A 17,516-nucleotide genomic window follows, 5' to 3' on the forward strand; every position below is an offset into this window, starting at 1 on the left:
GAGGGGACACAGGCCAGGGCGTCGGGCGTCCTTGCCAGAAGGAAGAACCTGCACTTCCCCTTGATGGATGGGGAAGGCGTGGGAGGACCCTGGGGGCGGGGAGCCTGGCTGGGTGCAGCCCCTGGTGCAAGGTGGGCATCTGGGGCGAGGTCCCTGCTGAGCCCGCAGCCCGAGCCGTGGCCGCTGGTTCATCTCGCGCCGGCCTGGGGGCATCTCGGTCAAGTCGTCCCACCAGCCACCACCTCTGCAGCTATTGCCACTCAGGCTTTTGTTTGGTCAGCAGAGGTGGAGGGCGCCACAGGGAGTCCGTGGGCAGGGCGGTCGGCCAGGGGACCAGCGCCCGCCGGGCACCCTGCCAGTGGGCTCCTCCGGGCTTCAGGCCTCCCGTCCTCTCTCCCCTCTGACGTCTGTCCACTGCGTATTTGCTGTCACAGCCGCTCAGCTCCTCCTGCAGGACCAGTGACGGGAAGCGAGTTAACAGGTGGAGAGCTGGGCTTCGGGCGAGGCTGGGCTTGGAGTGGTTCCCCGCCGGCCGCGCCTGTGCCATACACGCGGGGGATTCTGGGCGCCCGTGCTGTGCTCGGTGCTCTCCAGTGTGTTCGCGGCTCCTCCTCCTCGTTCTGGCACTTCACACTCGGGGCTCCCCGTGAATTATGCAGCAGACCCAGGATCTCCCAGAGGACAAAGCCTCAGCAGCCTGCGTGTCCTTCAGCAGGAGTGTCCTTTCCCATGGCCTGAAGCTCGTGGGTCCTCTCCCCGTCCCCTCTGCTTGGGAAGACAGGTCCAGCTTTAACTCGTGACTTCGTATCCACGTGCTTCCTCACAAGTCAGTGTTTTCATTATTAAAAGCTGGAAGCGAGGAAGAGATACCTCGTGAAATTGCGTAGTTTATGAATACGTTGCCACCGCAGTTTTCACGTTGCTTTCGTCAGTACAGGTTAGGGACACTGGTGGACGGCTTTCCTTGTTTCTCATGGCAGCTCCCCTAGAAGTAATTGGTGCTGGGGTCATAGGAAGAACAGGCTCAACCTGAGAAATGGGGCCCGCGGCCCAACCCGTGCCAGCCGGTCAGATTTAAGTAAGGTGAAACCATCAGCATCGGCCTAGGGACAGATGGCAGGTGACAGGGCGGGAAGAAGCTGGGCCTCTCCACTCGACGTCACTCTGTCTGAGCCGTGGACGGCTTCACTTTTCCAAAGCGACAGCTTTGCTCTGTGGCTGTGGATTTAGAAGCGTGTGGAAGCCCTTTGTAATGGGGATCCTGTCGGTGTGGAGTCCGTCCCTGAATCTGGCCACGGGGGCCAGATTTCTGTGGCTCTGCCACGGACATTTCCTGGGACACAGATGCAACTCCTTGTGGTCGAATCGTGTTTCTGCATTCACGAGATGCCGCCCTCCTGCTGGGTAGGAGGTGTCCCCCTGAGAACAGGGACCAGGAGTCAGTGGGCCCTCGGTGCTAAGCACGGAGAGGCTGCTCAGTCCGCGGGGAGCAAGCCGGGCCCAGCCGGGCAGCGGTGTCCACTTCTCGGCGTGGTCAGGACCAGGAGTGTGAGGGGTCACAGGGGACCCGTTGCGTTTAGAGAAGTAAATGCACCCAACGCGCCATGTGACGACTTGCCCTCAGACACTCTCCGGAGACGTGACTTGGCTGCTTGAGAACACCGTTTATTCTCGTGTCCTTGGTCCCCGGCACCCTACCGAGCATGTAAGGGGCACACCAGTGTGCCTCCGAGGGGACGGAGTGTCGTGGAAGTCAGTACGTTTGTCATCTGCGAAGTCCTTGTGGCTTAGTGGAGAGAGGCCCGAAGGCGTCCAGATGTCTAACTCAGTGAAGTTAGTAACTTTTAAAGCACGTTCGTTTTCTCATTGAGAGAAGACAAAAAAGAATTCAAGGACTCAGTTTTTCCAGGTCAGGAATACAGCGAGAACAGCTAGCGTTATTTTTAGTGGACTTCTGTTTCCGGTGAATGTCAGGATTGAAGTCCTTGGAATTTTTTCTTATTAATGAGAAATTTTTTTTGAAACACATGTGAATGAAGATTGAAGTATTCTGTTATTGGAAAAATATTTGTCCCCCCCCCAACTAAAGTCCCAGTTTTCATTGTACTAACAGAGTTACTGAAAATTTTAATTGGCATGAATTTTTTTTCTGTTTATGGGAGGGAAAAAGGCATCCTTGATTAAATTAATAATTTGGATGGTGATGAGGGAGGGACATCATGTCGATGATTTGGGTCCCTTTAATTACACGTGGCCTTGTCCTTGTGTCCCCTTTGCTGATAATTCACACGGCCCCATCTTCCCAATCTCCCGTGTGCAAAGAGCACAGAAATGTCCGTGGCAAGGACGGCGACCACGTCGTTGGTAGAACGCGCTCTCCGTGAAGAACTGGCTTCGTGTTGAGGCGCCGCCTTTGTGGCAGTGTGACAATGGGTCTGTTGCAGAGAAAGGGGTGTCGAGTCGTGGTTTTCAGGCATCAGAGAGATTGTGGGAGTTTGAATGCCCATGTGGACTGCAGGACAAATGTCAGAATCCTCTGGAAGAGAGAGGGCTTCACGTGCAGGTTGGGGGGGTGGGACGCAGGCTCACATGCAGGGTGGGGGTCCTGGGACGGGGCGGGTGAGGTGTGAGTTCACTTGTTGGGCGAGGTGCTGGGGCGGGGTGGGTGGGGCACTGGGGTGGGGTGTGGGTTCATGTGTTGGGCGGGGTGCTGGGGTGGGGTGGGTGGGGCGCATGCTCACCTTGGGCTGGCGGGGCTGACAGGCTCGCATGCAGGGCCAGAGGGTGGCTGGACAGGGCAGTGGGGCAGGTGCGTGAACACTGGTGTCAGGAGGGCTTGGCTTCGTTGATTCCTGATGTCCAGACATCTTTCTCTGTGACTTGGGTGACTCATTGTAGAGGATGCTCTCTGAGTGACTCGGGCGGTCCCTACCCTTACCCGTCTGAACTTTACTTTCCTCAAATCTAAACGGAGGGGCCTGCTCAGATGTTTCTGGGCTCTTACTCTGCATCATCCGTGCTCCCAGACCCTGGGCAGACAGCGATCTCGATCCTCCAGCTGCCCAGTGTCCCACTGGGGAGACAGATAGCCAGTCGTGACGACGGCACAGGGGAGCACGTCTGCGTGGAGCGTGTATAAAGTGAGCCGGAGGCGTGAGTAGGAAGGAGCCAGCGAAGCCGCCAGGACCCTTGGGCAGAGCAGACAGGGGCGGGGGTCTGAGTGCGAAGGCTGCGTCCTGGGCAGGGCGGCCTCGGAGCCACGGAGACGAGGCTGGTCGGTTGCGGACACTTGCGTGTGCCTAAACATCAGAGCCGGATGCTGGGGGCCATGAGGTGTTGGGACAGGTGAGCTCAGACACCCCAGCCCGTAGTGCGGAGAATGGATGAGGGGGTGCCTGGAAGCCGAGGCCACCCCCCGGGAGGCTTCTGTAATGACCTGCGCAGGATGAAGTGGGGACCCACGCGGAGGCAGAGAGGGGTGGGTAGGAAATAGTGTCTGAGAGACAAGCAGGCAAGACTGGCGTCTCGGGACCGGGTGGGCGGGGCCTCGTGGTGGAGGCCGACCAGGGGCGCAGGAGTGGATGCGGGGCGCCCTCGGAGAGAAGGGAGAGGGCAACTTTGGGAGGATTTGGGCGGAGCAGGAAGAGGACCAGGGAGGGGGCGGTTTGAAAAGGGAGGACTTGGCATGATGTCACATGCCACCAAGACCCAGGAGCACATGCTGCGGAGCAGGTGGTGAGGGCGGGCCTCCGTGAGCGCGGCGGTTGGAGGGTCTCTGCGACCAGGTCTGCCTGGTGGGGGGAGGGCGTGAGTTCCAGGTTTTCTTCGGGACCATGTGAACAGGGGAGAAGAGGGACTGGAAGCCCTGGAGGGTCTCTGAGGGCGGGGGGTCCAGGGAGGCGGGAGGGACTGCGTGGGCGCTGGAGGGTCCCACCCCCCACCCCGCAGTGCTTCAGTCCTGGGCCCAGGCTCTGCCCTGCCTCAGAAAAGCCAGTGATTTCCCTGTGTGACAGTGACCTTTCTGTTCCAGTGCTCGCGCCTCCTGCACCGCCACCACCCCCCATCCAAGGATATGCCTTCAAGCCTCCGCCTAGACCCGACTTCGGGACCTCCGGGAGAACAATCAAGTTACAGGCCAACTTCTTTGAAATGGACATTCCAAAAATCGACATCTATCACTATGAATTGGACATCAAGCCAGAGAAATGCCCAAGGAGAGTTAACAGGTATTGCTTCCTCCTTTATTGGTCCTGATTTCTGTGCGTGATCTTTGCATACGGACGCAAGATTTTAAACTAGTCCACCTCTGATTCTCAGCGGATCCTTCTGATTTTTTTTTTTTTTGAGCAAGTTTTTGTTGTGTTTATTATTTTTTGAAAAACTTTTTTTTTTTATCAAGACGCAATGAAATACACGTAAGTGCGATTCAGCGCGTTGTGACAAAATGCACATATGTGCCCATCCCCCCGGAATGTTGCCTCATGCCCTCGTGCAGTTGACCCCAGCCCCCTAAGGTCAGCGCTCTGGGCCGTGTTGCCGCGGATTCATCCCCTGCCCACGTAAACCGATTTGTGCAGCCTACGAAACCCTCTCCCTTCATCCTGCTGCTGTGACTTGGCACGGTGATTTTGATATTGACCTGGATCGTAATGTGTGTTAATAGCTGCTTGTTTTTATTGCCGAGGAATATTTTATAATATGGGTATTTCATGATTTATTTATTCATTCTCTTGTGAGATGCTTAGGGCTGTCAGGGCTTTGCTATGATGAATGAAGCCGCCGTGAACATTCTTAAAGTCTTTTTTTGTGGACGTAACATGTTCACTTCTCTTAAATAAATAACTAGGAGAGAAATTGCTGGACCAAAGGGCAGGAGTGGGTTCGGCTGTGTGAGAAACGGCCAGCTGGTCTTCCAGCGTGGCCGTGCGCTGCCGTCAGCGGCACGGGAGACTTCCCGTGGCTCTGCCTCCTTGCCAGCACTTGGCGTGGTCAGTCTTTTTGTTTTTTGCTATTTTGGTGGGCGTGTAACGGTTTCTCGCTGTGGTTTCAATGTTCATGTCCTGCTGAGTCGGACACCTTTCATGTACTTATATCCATCATTATATTCGCATATAATGTCATAATATTTTATTTCTGGAAAAGTGTCTGTAGAAGCCTTTTCCCAGTTTTGGAGGGTATGTGTCTTTTTGTTACTGATTTATAGGAGGTTTTGATACAGTCCAGGTGCCAGTCTATATTGGGAATATTTTCATACAGTCTGAGTGTAGCCATTTCGCTTTCTTAACGGTGTCCTTAATGTCAAAATTTTATAATTTTGTTGAAGTCCTGCTATGAAATTTTGAAAATGGTTATTACATGGTGTGGTCTAAGAAACATTTGCCTACCTGAAGATTACAAAGACACTATTTGATATATATATATATTTTTTTTAATAAGAGTCGTAGTTTGGGCTTGTAGATTTAGGTCTGCAGTCCATCTTGAATTAATTTTTGTGTATCTGTTGAGAAAACTTTTCTTTCCCCGTTGACTGACCTTGGCACCTTTGGTGGGTAAAAGTCAATTAATTTTCATTAACTGCCACAAAGCTCCTTGAGTCTACGGCCATGCTACCCTGAACACACCCGATACTGTCTGATCTCTGAAGCTAAGCCGGGTCAGGCCTGGTTAGTACTTGGATGGGAGACCACCTGAGACGATCAGGTGCTGTAGGCGTTAAAAAAAAAAAAAAAAAAGCTCCATGAGAATTTTTTATTGTGATTTCTTTGAATCTATAGATAAATTTGGAGAAAGTTGACACTATTGAATCTTCTAATCCATATACATGGTACATTTTCTATTTAAGTCTCCTTTAATTTCTCTCAGGAGTTATTCATGATTTTCTATGTAGAAGTCTTTCATTTTATTTATTCTTAACTAATTTATGTTGTTATTGTAAATCGTGTTTTAAAATTTCATTTTCCAGAAAGGGTGGGGAGGAATTGCCCATAAGTACGGGGTTACTTTTTGGGGTGATAAAGATGCTCTAAACTTAGATGGTGAGGATGGCTGCAAAACTCTGAATGTACTAAAAACCATCAGATTGTACACTATAAATGGGTGAGGATTTTTAGCATGTGAATGATATCTCGATACAGATGATAAATTTTTAAAAATTATTTTTGAGTAAAGATGGTTTTACTTTTTTCGTTCCAGTTTTTAATGCATTTCATTTCTTTGACTTACTTTGTTGCGTTGGCTAAGAAATCCATTGTCGGCGATGTTGAGTATACCCAGTAAAAGCAGACATCCTTACCTGTTCCTGACCTTGGAGGCAAGCATTTATTCTTTCGTCTGTAAAATACCGTATTTGTTGTGGGATTTTCATAGGGACCCCTTCTTGGGCACAGGGAGTTCTCTTCCTAAGTAAGTGTTTACGAGTCAGCATGAGAATGCTTACTGAGAATTAGCCTCGTCCTAGGGCGTTGAATCTGCCACATGCGTTTTCTGCAGACGTGGAGGTGATCGTGCGTTTTTTCTTCTTTTCCTCCCTCCTATCAATGTGGTGAATTACGTTGTTTCATTTGGGGAGGGGGTCAAATTGGCTCAAGTTTCTGAGAGTCGTGATGTATTACGTTATACATATTGCGAGCCATGGTATACTATACTATATTTTACACATCGCTGGGTTTAATCTTCGTCTTTCGTTGTGGCTTTTTGGGTCCATGCTCCTAAGGGACTTTGCTCCGCAGTCTCTTGTTCGGTTTTGTATCAGGGACAGGGAGTCATTGTAAAGGAAGCTGGAACATGTCCCCTCCTCTGTGCACCAAACAGGGAGGGGTGACATTGCTATGCTGTCTTCCTTAAATGTCTCGATTTGTCACTGAAACCATTTGGGCCTGGCGTTTTCTAAGTAGAAAGTGCTTCCTACAATATAACGTCTTCATCAGATATTAGGCTATTCAGATTTTTCCATTTCTTTTTGTATCACTTTTGGTAGTTTGTGTCTTTTAGGGAGTCTGACCATTTCACCTAATCGGTTGAATTTATTGGGCATAAAGTTGTTCGTAGTATTCGTTCAGTGTCCTTAGCACCTGCGGTGAAAGACCCTGTTTCCCGGTATTTTAAATCTGTGTTTTCTTTTTTTCCCTCAATCAGTTTTGCTAGGGGATTGTCAATTATATTCATCTTTTCGCAGAAACAATTTTTCATTTTGTTGATTTTTCTCTTTTGCTTATTGATTTTTGCCCGTTTTTCTTCTCTTGATCTTTATATTATTTTCTTCCTTATACTCACTTTGAGTTTAGATCATCATTTCAAACCTTTCTTCTTTTCCAATCCATTTTTTAATGCCGTAAATATTCCCTGTAAGCCTGATTTTAGCTATAGCCCACCAATTTTGATACATTTTAGTTTTCATTTAGTTTAAAATATTTTCTCATTTTCTTTGTGAGTTCTCCTTTAATCCGTGGTTTTTAAAGAGTATATTATTCAGTTCTTAACTCTGGAGATTTTTTTGAAAGATACTCTATTTTCATCGATCGCTAATTTAATTTCTTTATGCTTAGAGAACATACTCTATAGGGTTTCAACCTTTCGAAACTTATCGGGACTTATTTTATGGCTGAGCATATGATTTATCTTATTAAACATCCCTCACACACTTGAAAAGCATGTGCGTTCTGGAGCCTTTGGATGGGGGAAGCCGTCGATGCTGGAAGGAGTTGATGTCATTATTTCAGTCTTTTATATACTCTCTAATTTTTTTGTCCAAGTGTGATATGGATTTGTCTGTTTCTCCTTTTAGTACGATCTGATTTTGTTTCGTGTATTTCAAAGCTCTGTCATTTGGTATTAGGAATGTATAATTGTGTCTTCCGTGATAAATTGACACTGTTCTCACTAGGAAAAGTCCCTCCCTATATTTGGTAATTCGTCTCATCTAAAAGTCGTCTCCCTCCGATTGTTAACACAGGCTCATGAGCGTTCTTACGCTTACTGTTTGGCAGATACCTTTTCCTTGCTTATACTTTGGACTCGTGTGTGTGAGAGCGAGCGAGCGTGCGTGTGTAAGAAATTAAAAGAAAATGGTTTACTCACATATTAACCTACCTCGTTCTCATTATTTCTTCCCTTTGATCAGTGTTTTCGCCTGGCATTGTCCCCCTCAGCCTTTCTTGTGCAGTCCTGCCAGTGATGAACTCTTCCAGTACCTTCTTTAATTATGTAAATGTGTGTATTTCCTTCTTATTCTTGGTGGATATAGAATTCTAAGTAGACAGCCCCTCCCCACCCCCCCGCCGCCCCAGCACCAAGAAGATGACATTACATCATCTGTTAATCCTCATGGATTATGAGGAAATGTCAGCTTATTTTCTCATTGTGCTTCCTTTGTATGTAATTTGTCTTTTTTCCTCTGAACATCTTCTGTTTTAATTTTGCTTTTCAACAGTTTGACTGTGATGTGCGCAGGTGTGGTTTTCTTTGTGTTTTTCCTTCTTGGAGGTCATTGAGTTTCTGAATTTGAATGTTGATATCTTCCATGAAATTTGGATGAAATACTGGCTAGCATTTCTTCCAATGTTTTTTTCTGCCCCATTTGCACTTCTTCTTCTGGGACTGCAATTATGTATACGCTAGACCGTTTAATTTTGTCATCAGGCCGTTAAGTGGTGGTTTTCTAAAAAAATCTTTCCCTCCTTTTTTCAGTTTGGATAATCTTTATTGATTTGTCTTTAAGATCCCTTTATCCACCCCTTTTTTATAGTATCTGATTGTTTGTGGTAACCATCCAGTAAAAGTGTTTTTCATGTAGGCGTTGTACTTTTCATTATAGAAAATTTGCATTTGGTTCCTTTTGATGGTTAAGTTTTTTGCTGATATTTCTCATCTGTTCACTCATTGTTTCCATCTTTTTCTTGATGGTCTTGAATATATTTATAGTGCATATTTATTACAGTAGCCCTCGTCTGCTAATGACAACACATGGGTCATTTCAGGGTGTGTTTCATTGACAGGCTTTACCTTAGATTACCTGTCACTTTTTCCTGCTTATTCACATGTACAGTGAATTTTATTGTTGTTGAACATCATTGTGTTGCAGAGAGGGAGTCTGGCTTTTGCTGTCTTCTCGGTACCCTGCCGCACAAATTCCTGCCTCTTCTGCAGCCCCAAACTTGGCCCCCCATTCTCCTGAGCGTGACAAAACTGCCATGCTCTACTACCCCTTCCCCCGTTTTGTGGTGTGGAAGCGGCTCCCAGGCAGAGCAAACATGCGGCTTCCTCAGGGTTCACTTCCCTCGGTGGTCACATCGAGGCCGGAGAGTAAGTCCGGCACCAGCCACTTCGACGTGCTCAGAAACAAATTCTCCAGAGTAGTTTGGGAAGCACGGGGATGGCCCCGGTGGTCCTGCCGTCTTATGAAGGACTCTGTGCTGCAATACTTTTTCCCTGGTCACAGCCTTTGTGAGAGAAAGAATGGGCATTCGGCTCCCTTATTTATGACACCGAACAGTTGGATCCACTCAGTGTGACCAGTATACATTAGTCCAGACTTTTTAGAAGGCGGTTTATTGTACATATTAAAAATAGCGTAAACCCCTTGACCCACCTATTCTAAGTGTCCCCAAAAGACATGTCTCCAAAGAGATGGCACCTGACAGTTACGTGAGATCCTTTCCATATGTGCTTACTGAAAAACATGTTTCCGAACAAAAAATTGGGGGCACAAGTGGTTTAAACAGCTTTGTTCTCGGAAGGTCTTCTGAGATCTTCGAATATGTCTTATGTGCTCTGAGCCTCCTTGAAGGGCTCGTTGGGTGTTTTTGACTTCCCATGGGACAAAAACCTGTGCGCATCTGCGGTTAGGATACACTCTCTGAGCTGGGGTGAAGCATGCACGATTTCCGGGCTTCCCGTCTGAGTGGTGGCAGTTGGGCTCTTATGCCGTCAGCCACAGCGTACCAGGAGCTTGCTTTTATGAAAGTAGGGATGACTAAGGCTTTGTCATCTGGCAGCAGAGAAAGGCTGATGGCGATTAAAATCGGATATCTGTACTCGACTGTACTTCTGCATCCCTGCTGTAGCTTCACAGGAAGGTTTTAAAGTTACCCAGTGTTTAAAAATTGCCTCAAGTCAAACAGTGAGCAGCCAAGGGGGGCCCGAGAGGCACGTTTGCGGCCAAGGCCAGCCCACATGCCCCCACGCTCTGCTGCTCCCTAGGGTGGGGGCGCCAGCCTGAGGGTTGCTGCCTGGTTAACTTGTGAACCTTCAGGTTTCTCTATTTTACTATTAATTCTGGTGAGCTTTGGCTAAGGTCCAACTGCACAATTATAATCAATCAAAATAGTATAGAAAATGTTAGAAGTAAAGTTTTTGTCCTGGCAAAACCTGTGTGCCAGTGCCTTGCCATAGTCCCGCCTTCCACCCACGCCGGCAACCAGCCAGGCTTATGAAACCTCCACTCGTGTGACAGGTGCTGTGCCGCTGACTGACCACTGGTGGACAAGATAGACACAGGGCCTGTCCCTGGGGGGAGGGAGAGTCCGGCCAGCCGTCACCAGTGCTCAGGGGCCGTGCTGGCAGACGGAAGCTCTGGGGACTGGTCCTTGGGAGTCGCTCTGCCAAGGCCATTCTCAACCCCCATCTCTCTACTTGCCTCTCCTTCCACCCGCATCCTCCGTGGAAGTGACGACAGTGTCTTCATTCTGAGTTCCCAAAACCTCATGCAGTACCCGTGGTAGACGTTTAATAAATTCAGCCTGGAGGCTTTGCACAGGATCCGAGCGCTTTGTGATGAGTCACTGCGAACCCCAGCCCCATGACCCTCAGCCTCTGTCAGCGCAGTCGATCATTCACCGTGGAATGATGGACTGCGTGGGAGGGACTGGGTACAAGGCAAGGTCCGTCTTCTCATGCTGCCTCAAGTGTCACTGCGGGTGCAGAGATGGCCACACAGACTAGCCTGTTGTGCCGGCCTGGCCACCCACTCTAGGGAACCTTGCAGGTGGCTCACAGGTAGTAGCGCTCTGCTCAGAAGTACAGATTGGGCTGCGAAAGGAAGGTGCGCCTCTCGTCTGTCAGCCGCTCTGTCCTTGCCCCTCTGGAGCTCGGTCGGTGGTAACACGGGGCGGGGGAGAGGCGGGGGGCAGGGCAGCGGAACTGTCCTTCGTAGCCTGCTACTTACTTTGGGCGCTGACCACTGGACGGAGTGCATTGGCTCGGGCTTTTTCAAAGGTGGCTGTGTGTGTGTGTGTGTGTGTGTGTGTGTGTGTACGTACGTGTGTGTACCTCCCTTTGACCCAACAGTTCTACTTCTTACTATTCCAAGGAGAGATCATATACAGGGATGTCTAATTGTAAAGGCGAAGAAAAAAAAAAAAAAGAGGAAAGAGAAACCCACTTATGTGTCACCCCGTAGGGCTGCGTAAACGGACGTGCCGCGGTGCTTGCTGTGAAGCTGTCAACAGCGTGACGACGATGAAATGGGCTTCACGGTGTGGACACCAAGTCGGGAAATACAGGCGACTTCAGTGGTTTGTTAACATTACATTGTAGTACACGACACAGTAACATCTCTTTCGGGGCTTGACGGCCACTTCGTATACAGTGACAGGGAAAGTTCTCGAAGACACGCAGGGAGGAGACAGCAGGCTCCAAATCCGTGCGTTCAACGCCGTGTGTTCGATAAATGATGACACCGTGTATTTCTTTCGCGTGCCTATGCGTTTATTTACGTGCATAGGTTCAAAATGGTCAGGTCACTCCCGAGAAGGGGACGGAGGCGAGCAGGTGGTCTGCGCGGGCTTCCAGCATCGTCCGTATTCGAAACGTACAGTGAGAATGTATTAATGCAAAACCTGGAAATTAACAAAAGAAAACTTCTTGTCATTATAGCAAAACAGGCAAACAAGCTGCTACAGAGCACGTCGGCCTCTCTGGTTAGCGAATGTGTGTGGGTCCTACGAGGCGGCCATGCGTCTTGTCGCCGCCACGTGCTGTGTGTGGCTGCGCGTCTCCATGCCCTTCTGTGTAAAATGCAGAAGAGGGCCTCAGCGTCCCAGGTCATCACGAGGATCAGCTGAGCCGTTCGCGTGACGCGCCTGGCAGAGAGCAGGGGCCGACAGTTCTGCCGTCGTCATCGTCACGCGGTTGTCTTTATGACACCGAGTGCGTATATACGGACGCGTAGCGTGTGCACAGACGGCAGTCTCAGAGTACGGGCGCCTCTGGCTATGGGCAGGGGCACAGCCTGAGCGTCGTGTTCAGTAAAGGTGTTCGTCCGGGGGCCACCTACCCCGAGGAACTACGCGACTGTTTCCAGGGGTCACACTTGATGCTAAGGAACAACTAAACTCGGACTCCTGTCACTAGCGTGGCCCCAGGCAGTTCCTCCTTGCTGAGGAGCAGCTGGTCAAAAACAGTCGCTGCGCCGGACGGAGGGGCGTGTGGAGTCTGCGGTGACTGGGTCCAGAGCTTCCGTTGGGGAATAAGAAAGTTCTAGAGGTGGACGGTGGTGGTGGTTGTACAGTGAATGTACTGAACGCTCCTGAACGTGAAAAAATGATCGAAATGGCACGTTTTATGTTATTCTTCACCATAGTTAAAACAGAGATAGGGAGGGAGGGAGGAGGGAGGGAGGAGGGAGAGAGGAGGAAGGGAGGAGGGAGGGAGGCGGGAGGGAAGGAGGGAAGGAAGGAGGGAGAAGGCAGGTCAGTTGCTGGGAGCCGCCGTTGATGGAGGGGCGGGGCCTCTGCCTTTGGAAGCAGCTGTCATCCTGCCATTAAATTCGTGCATCTGAGTCCTGTTTGCACATGATACAGGCGATGGCACCTTCAGCCCCACGAAAGTGGGCCGCCCAGGCCTGGGGCGGGGTACGGCTGGCGGCGAGGTGTTCTCTTGGCCGTGGGGTGGCTGGGGTTGTCCGCCCCTGGCCACCAGAGCAGGATTGCTTTTTCATCCATGGGGTGGGTCCTGGTTATGCTGACTGGACAGCCTCCTCCTCCGAACCAGCACCGACTGAGGCCCTGGTGTGCTAGGCTGCCTGGTGCTGGGTGCTCCTGGCGGGTAGGACCCGACTCTTGTCCCGAAGACCCTGTTACGGGTGTGAGCGGACAGCACGCGTTCGTGTGGACAGGTGTTCCCTGTGGCACGGGCTGCATTTCATTGCTCTGAATACTAGACGCCTAGTTGCCTCAACTCCAGTGTTTGAAAAGTCTGCTCTGTCCTCTCTCTCCTGCGACTTCTGTCCCAGTTAAAATGCCCGGACGCCCACGTGTCTTTCCTGGGCTCTCGATTCTGTTCCCAGGTCTCCTTGCCCGTCCTGGCTCCAGCACGTCGTCTGTCACTGCGGCCTTTACACGTCCGCCCCGGGGGTGTACTGCTGGCCTCCGCCCGACTTATTTCCAAGTACAGTTTAGAATTGGTTTATTAGGTTCCATCAAATAAAAATAAACCCCTCTGGATCTCTTTTTTGGGACTGAAAGAATGGATTTGTTTGGGAGAATTGAATGTTATGGTCCACGAATGTGGTATGTTAGTTGGTTGTTCTGTTTTCAGCATCTTATGGCGTTTCCAGCTCCCAAATAAAAGATCAGTGTATGTCGCTTGGAGCTAGTTGTCCCCTGTCCCTGGGTCCCTGTCCGTTTAGCTCCAGGTAAAGCCATCCCTCGCCGTAACAGACTGGGTGTAAGCAGGATGCTTTGGTTTGGCTGCTCCTCTCCAGTCTCAGGGGAGGGGGTGCCATTGGGGTGAGGCTCGCCCAGAAACTGGGAGGAGAGAGGGGAGGTTAATGGCCATTGATCCTGACAACGTGAATACATCACAAGTGACTTACTGATACTAGGTTGCATCATGTAACAAGATAATTTAAATCTGTGTTTCCAGACGTGACCGTCCCGTGTGGCCAGACCACTCAGGAATTCCTCTGCTGTTATATCACAGTGACCACGACCCACGACTTCTCATAGGGAAAGGAGGAAACTTAACTCCATGTTTACTGCTAGAAACCAAAGCTTTGTGGGGAATCTCAACTTTATAGAGGCTGAGAGGATGGGGACATCAGGCACACCTGTCTACCTGGTTTTCCAGCCTCTTCCCTCATTCCATTTCTGCATGACACTGAGCTTCCCGGGGCGTTCTTACTGAAGTCGGTTTATTTGATGGTTGACTTTGCCATTCTGGGCTCTTCGTCCTTAAGTGTCCCTCTGCTTCGCCTGTCCCCGAGGGCATATAATGAACGAGAGAGCGAATGAATCAAGACTTACTACCCGGGGTAATATGTGCGTTTGTTCAAGAAATATTTATGGGGAATCCGCCGTCTGCGGGACCCTGGAGTTACACAGAGAAAAAGGCAAGGAGTCTGTCTTCCGGAAGCTTCCAGTGTTCCTCTGTAGGTTCGTCTGGGCTTTTAACAGACCCGGTCGTACCGTCCACCTACTATGGCAGGCTTTCCTTCTTCACAGCCCTCTCCCCGCCCTTCCCCTGCTGTGGTGACTGGCCTGCGGCCCAGCAGCCGACAGACGCGGCCCAGGAGCTGCTCTTTCATTTAAGAGCGGTTCCTTCTGTTCCTCGTTGGCAACTTTCAAATAAATCGTGAATGGATGTCGAATTTTATGAATGCTTTCTCCCCCCTACTCTTTTGAGATGATCCTAATTTTAAAAACTTTTTTACATTTCATTTTTGAAATACAAATCAACGTTATTGAGATACAATTACATGCAAAACACATCCATTTTAAGTGTATGGTTACGAATTTTAAAAAATGTCTGCATCCTTGTGACGCTCATTGACACTGAGGTGATAATCAAGGCGTAGAACATTCCGAGGGTCCAAAAACTTTCGTGCCCCTTTACAGTTGACCCTCGCTGTGGGTCCCCTGCCCCGTGGCATCCGCTGACGTGCCTTCTGTCAGCGTAGATTGGTTTTTGCCTATTAGAAAATTTCATATAAATGGAATCATGCAGTAAGTACTGCTTTATATCTGGCGTCTTTCCCTGAGCTGTTTTTAAAATACAGCCATCATGTTGCCTGTACTAGTAATTCATCAATAGAATAAAAGTATTCCCTTGGAATGTTGTACCATAATTTGTTCACCAGTTAATGGACATTTGAGTTGCTTCCAGTCTGGGACTATCATAAACATTTGTATACAAGTGTTGATATGGTTACGTGTCTTCATTTCTTTGGGGTAATTATCAGGTATTGTTAGATGGTGCGGTGTGTATACATTGACCTTTATAAGAGATGGCCAAACTGTTTTTCCCCGTAAGCGGTTGTGTCATTTGCCATTCCCAGCAGCAATGTGTGAGAGCTAACTGTCCTCATGCCCTTTTGCCAACCCTTGGTATGGCAGGTCTCTAATGTCAGCCATTCTAGCAGGTGTGGGGTGACGTTTTGTGGTTTCTTAGCATTTCCCTGATGACTAATACTGAGCATCTTTTCATGGGCTTATTAGCCATTTGTGTATCTTTTTTTGCGAAGTATCATTTTAAATCTTTTACCTGTTTTTAAAAATAGGTGTGTTTTATTGGGTCGTAAGCTTTTTTTATATGTATGTATTATGCATGCAAGTCCTTTATCAGGTATATATGTGGCTTTCAAATATTTTCCCTCAGTCAGTGGTTTGCCCTTGTCATAGTGATATCTTTTAAAGAGTAAAAGCTTTTCATTTTGATGAAGTGCACGTTATCATTGTTTTATTTTACAGTTGATACTGTCTGTGTTCTAAGAAATCTTTGTCTGTCCTGGGGTTCATGAAGATTTTTCTCTTTCGTTTTCTTCCAGAAGTTTTATAGCTTTAGCTTTTACTTTGAGGTCTGAAATTTGTTCCACGTCAATTACTTTTATGTGTTAAACCAGACCTTCCATCCCTGGTGTCTGCCCAGCGCTGACACATTGTATTGTTTTCAACACGGTGCTGGATTCCGTGCGTTACTTTGTTTCCGCATCTGTGTTTGCAAGTGAGACTGGTCCATGATCACCTTGTCAGGTTTCACCATAAAGGTTTCGCTAGCCTCGTGAAACGAGCAGGGCGCGCGCCCTCCTAACTCTCTTCCTGATAAGTTTGAGTTGGCTGGGCGACTGGTTCTTCGAGCCTGGCTGGGAATCCCCGGCAGCGCCGCTTGGACCTTGAGTTGATTGTGAAGTCTTGACCGTAAAGACGAGGTCCATGAAGCTTGGGGGGCGGCATGTCTCAGGCGGCCCAGGGTAGCGTGTGGCGACGCAGGTGAGCTCGTTAGGAACGACAGAGACCAGAGATGGGAGTGGGAGGTCTTTGGGGCCTTACGCCTCCTGGGGCTGTGGTCTCCCCGTCGGTGTTAGAGGCGTGTGGCACCGTCGAAGGTGTTTGGAGAGACCGCGTCTGCCCCAGGGACTCCCAGGCTGTGGCGTTTGGGCAGGATCAGTGGGGCCCTGGAGTCTCACCGCTTGTGACGAGCACGGTTGAAGGTCTGCTGGGCAAAGCCAGTTTGAACAAGGGGAGCCTGCCTCAGCCCGCTCCCCGATCTGGGGAAGGGATGGATGGGGTGAATTCCGGAGGTTGCTTCCTCAAAGTCGCCCGAGGCTCCGCCCTGAGGAGGAGCCCTTACAGCGGGCTGGGCTCAGAGCTCACCTCCTGGGCGGTCCGTCAGATGGCCGGCGCCCCGTCCCCTCTGTCCCTGCTGCCAGGACCCGTCTCTCCCTCTTTACCACATCCGTGAGCTGTGTTTCCTGATGACAGATTCTGCGTCCCTGACACCAGGTTTTCCTTATAAGGACCCCGGCCGGGCAAGCACCGTGGCCCTTCTTGTCTGTGCTTTAGTAGGCGCCATGTGTGGAGAGAGGCAGGCGTTTGGTGAGTCGAATGGAAATGCCTCAGCCGCTGTCCCTCGCCCCGAAATGCTGGCCGAGCTGCGTGCCACATGGGCTCTCGCACAGAGACACTCGGCGCTGAGGAGTGGCCGTGCCGTCCCTCCAGCTCCAGGACAGTCGGCCGTCCCTGGTCATCTGCAGAGCGCTCGCTTCTGTGTGCCCCTGCCAAGCCGGGCAGGCTGGCCAGGGGGGGCCGGGAGGGGATGAGCGCAGGGGCGGAGCAGTGTCTTTAGGCTCGCGGGGAGTCTGCCGCCGCGATGCCTGAGGAGCAGACAGCACCCAGGTCTCAGTGACAAACGACATGCACCGATGGACACGCATTCCCTACGGGGGGCTGTGCTGTGACTGGGGTCCCAGCCCCGCTAGCCCCTTCCTCCACCCCGGGGACTTCTGGGAGCCTCTATCCTCGGGGAAGATGGTCTCCAGCGTTTGCGTGGAGAGAGGAACGCGCCTGCACCCACTGAAGGTTCTAGTTCGCTTCCTTACAGAAGGGAGTTGGAAGTCACCTTACTAAAAAGAGCCACAAGTCTTATAAAATTGCCCATCATCTGGCGCAGGAGAACGTGTTTGACGTTCTGACATTCTGCTCAAACTCCTCTCTCGTTCCAGGGAAATAGTGGAGCACATGGTCCAGCACTTTAAAACACAGATCTTTGGGGACCGGAAGCCAGTGTTTGATGGAAGAAAGAAT

General features: G+C 50.1%; 1 protein-coding gene and 1 pseudogene across 1 annotated transcript in view; both read left to right on the forward strand.

The window, feature by feature from the left end:
* Nucleotides 1-17,516, forward strand: part of LOC105307750 (protein argonaute-2) — a 65,399-nt gene that overhangs the window by 8,312 nt on the left and 39,571 nt on the right. Inside the window, exons 2-3 of the mRNA XM_023524974.1 lie at nucleotides 4,031-4,226; nucleotides 17,435-17,515. Coding sequence (XP_023380742.1) covers nucleotides 4,031-4,226; nucleotides 17,435-17,515 — 277 coding nt within the window. The remainder of the gene's footprint in view (nucleotides 1-4,030; nucleotides 4,227-17,434; nucleotide 17,516) is intronic.
* Nucleotides 5,594-5,712, forward strand: LOC111733021 (annotated as a pseudogene).

Source organism: Pteropus vampyrus, unplaced genomic scaffold (genome assembly GCF_000151845.1).
Source record: "Pteropus vampyrus isolate Shadow unplaced genomic scaffold, Pvam_2.0 Scaffold514, whole genome shotgun sequence".
Lineage (NCBI taxonomy): Eukaryota > Metazoa > Chordata > Mammalia > Chiroptera > Pteropodidae > Pteropus > Pteropus vampyrus.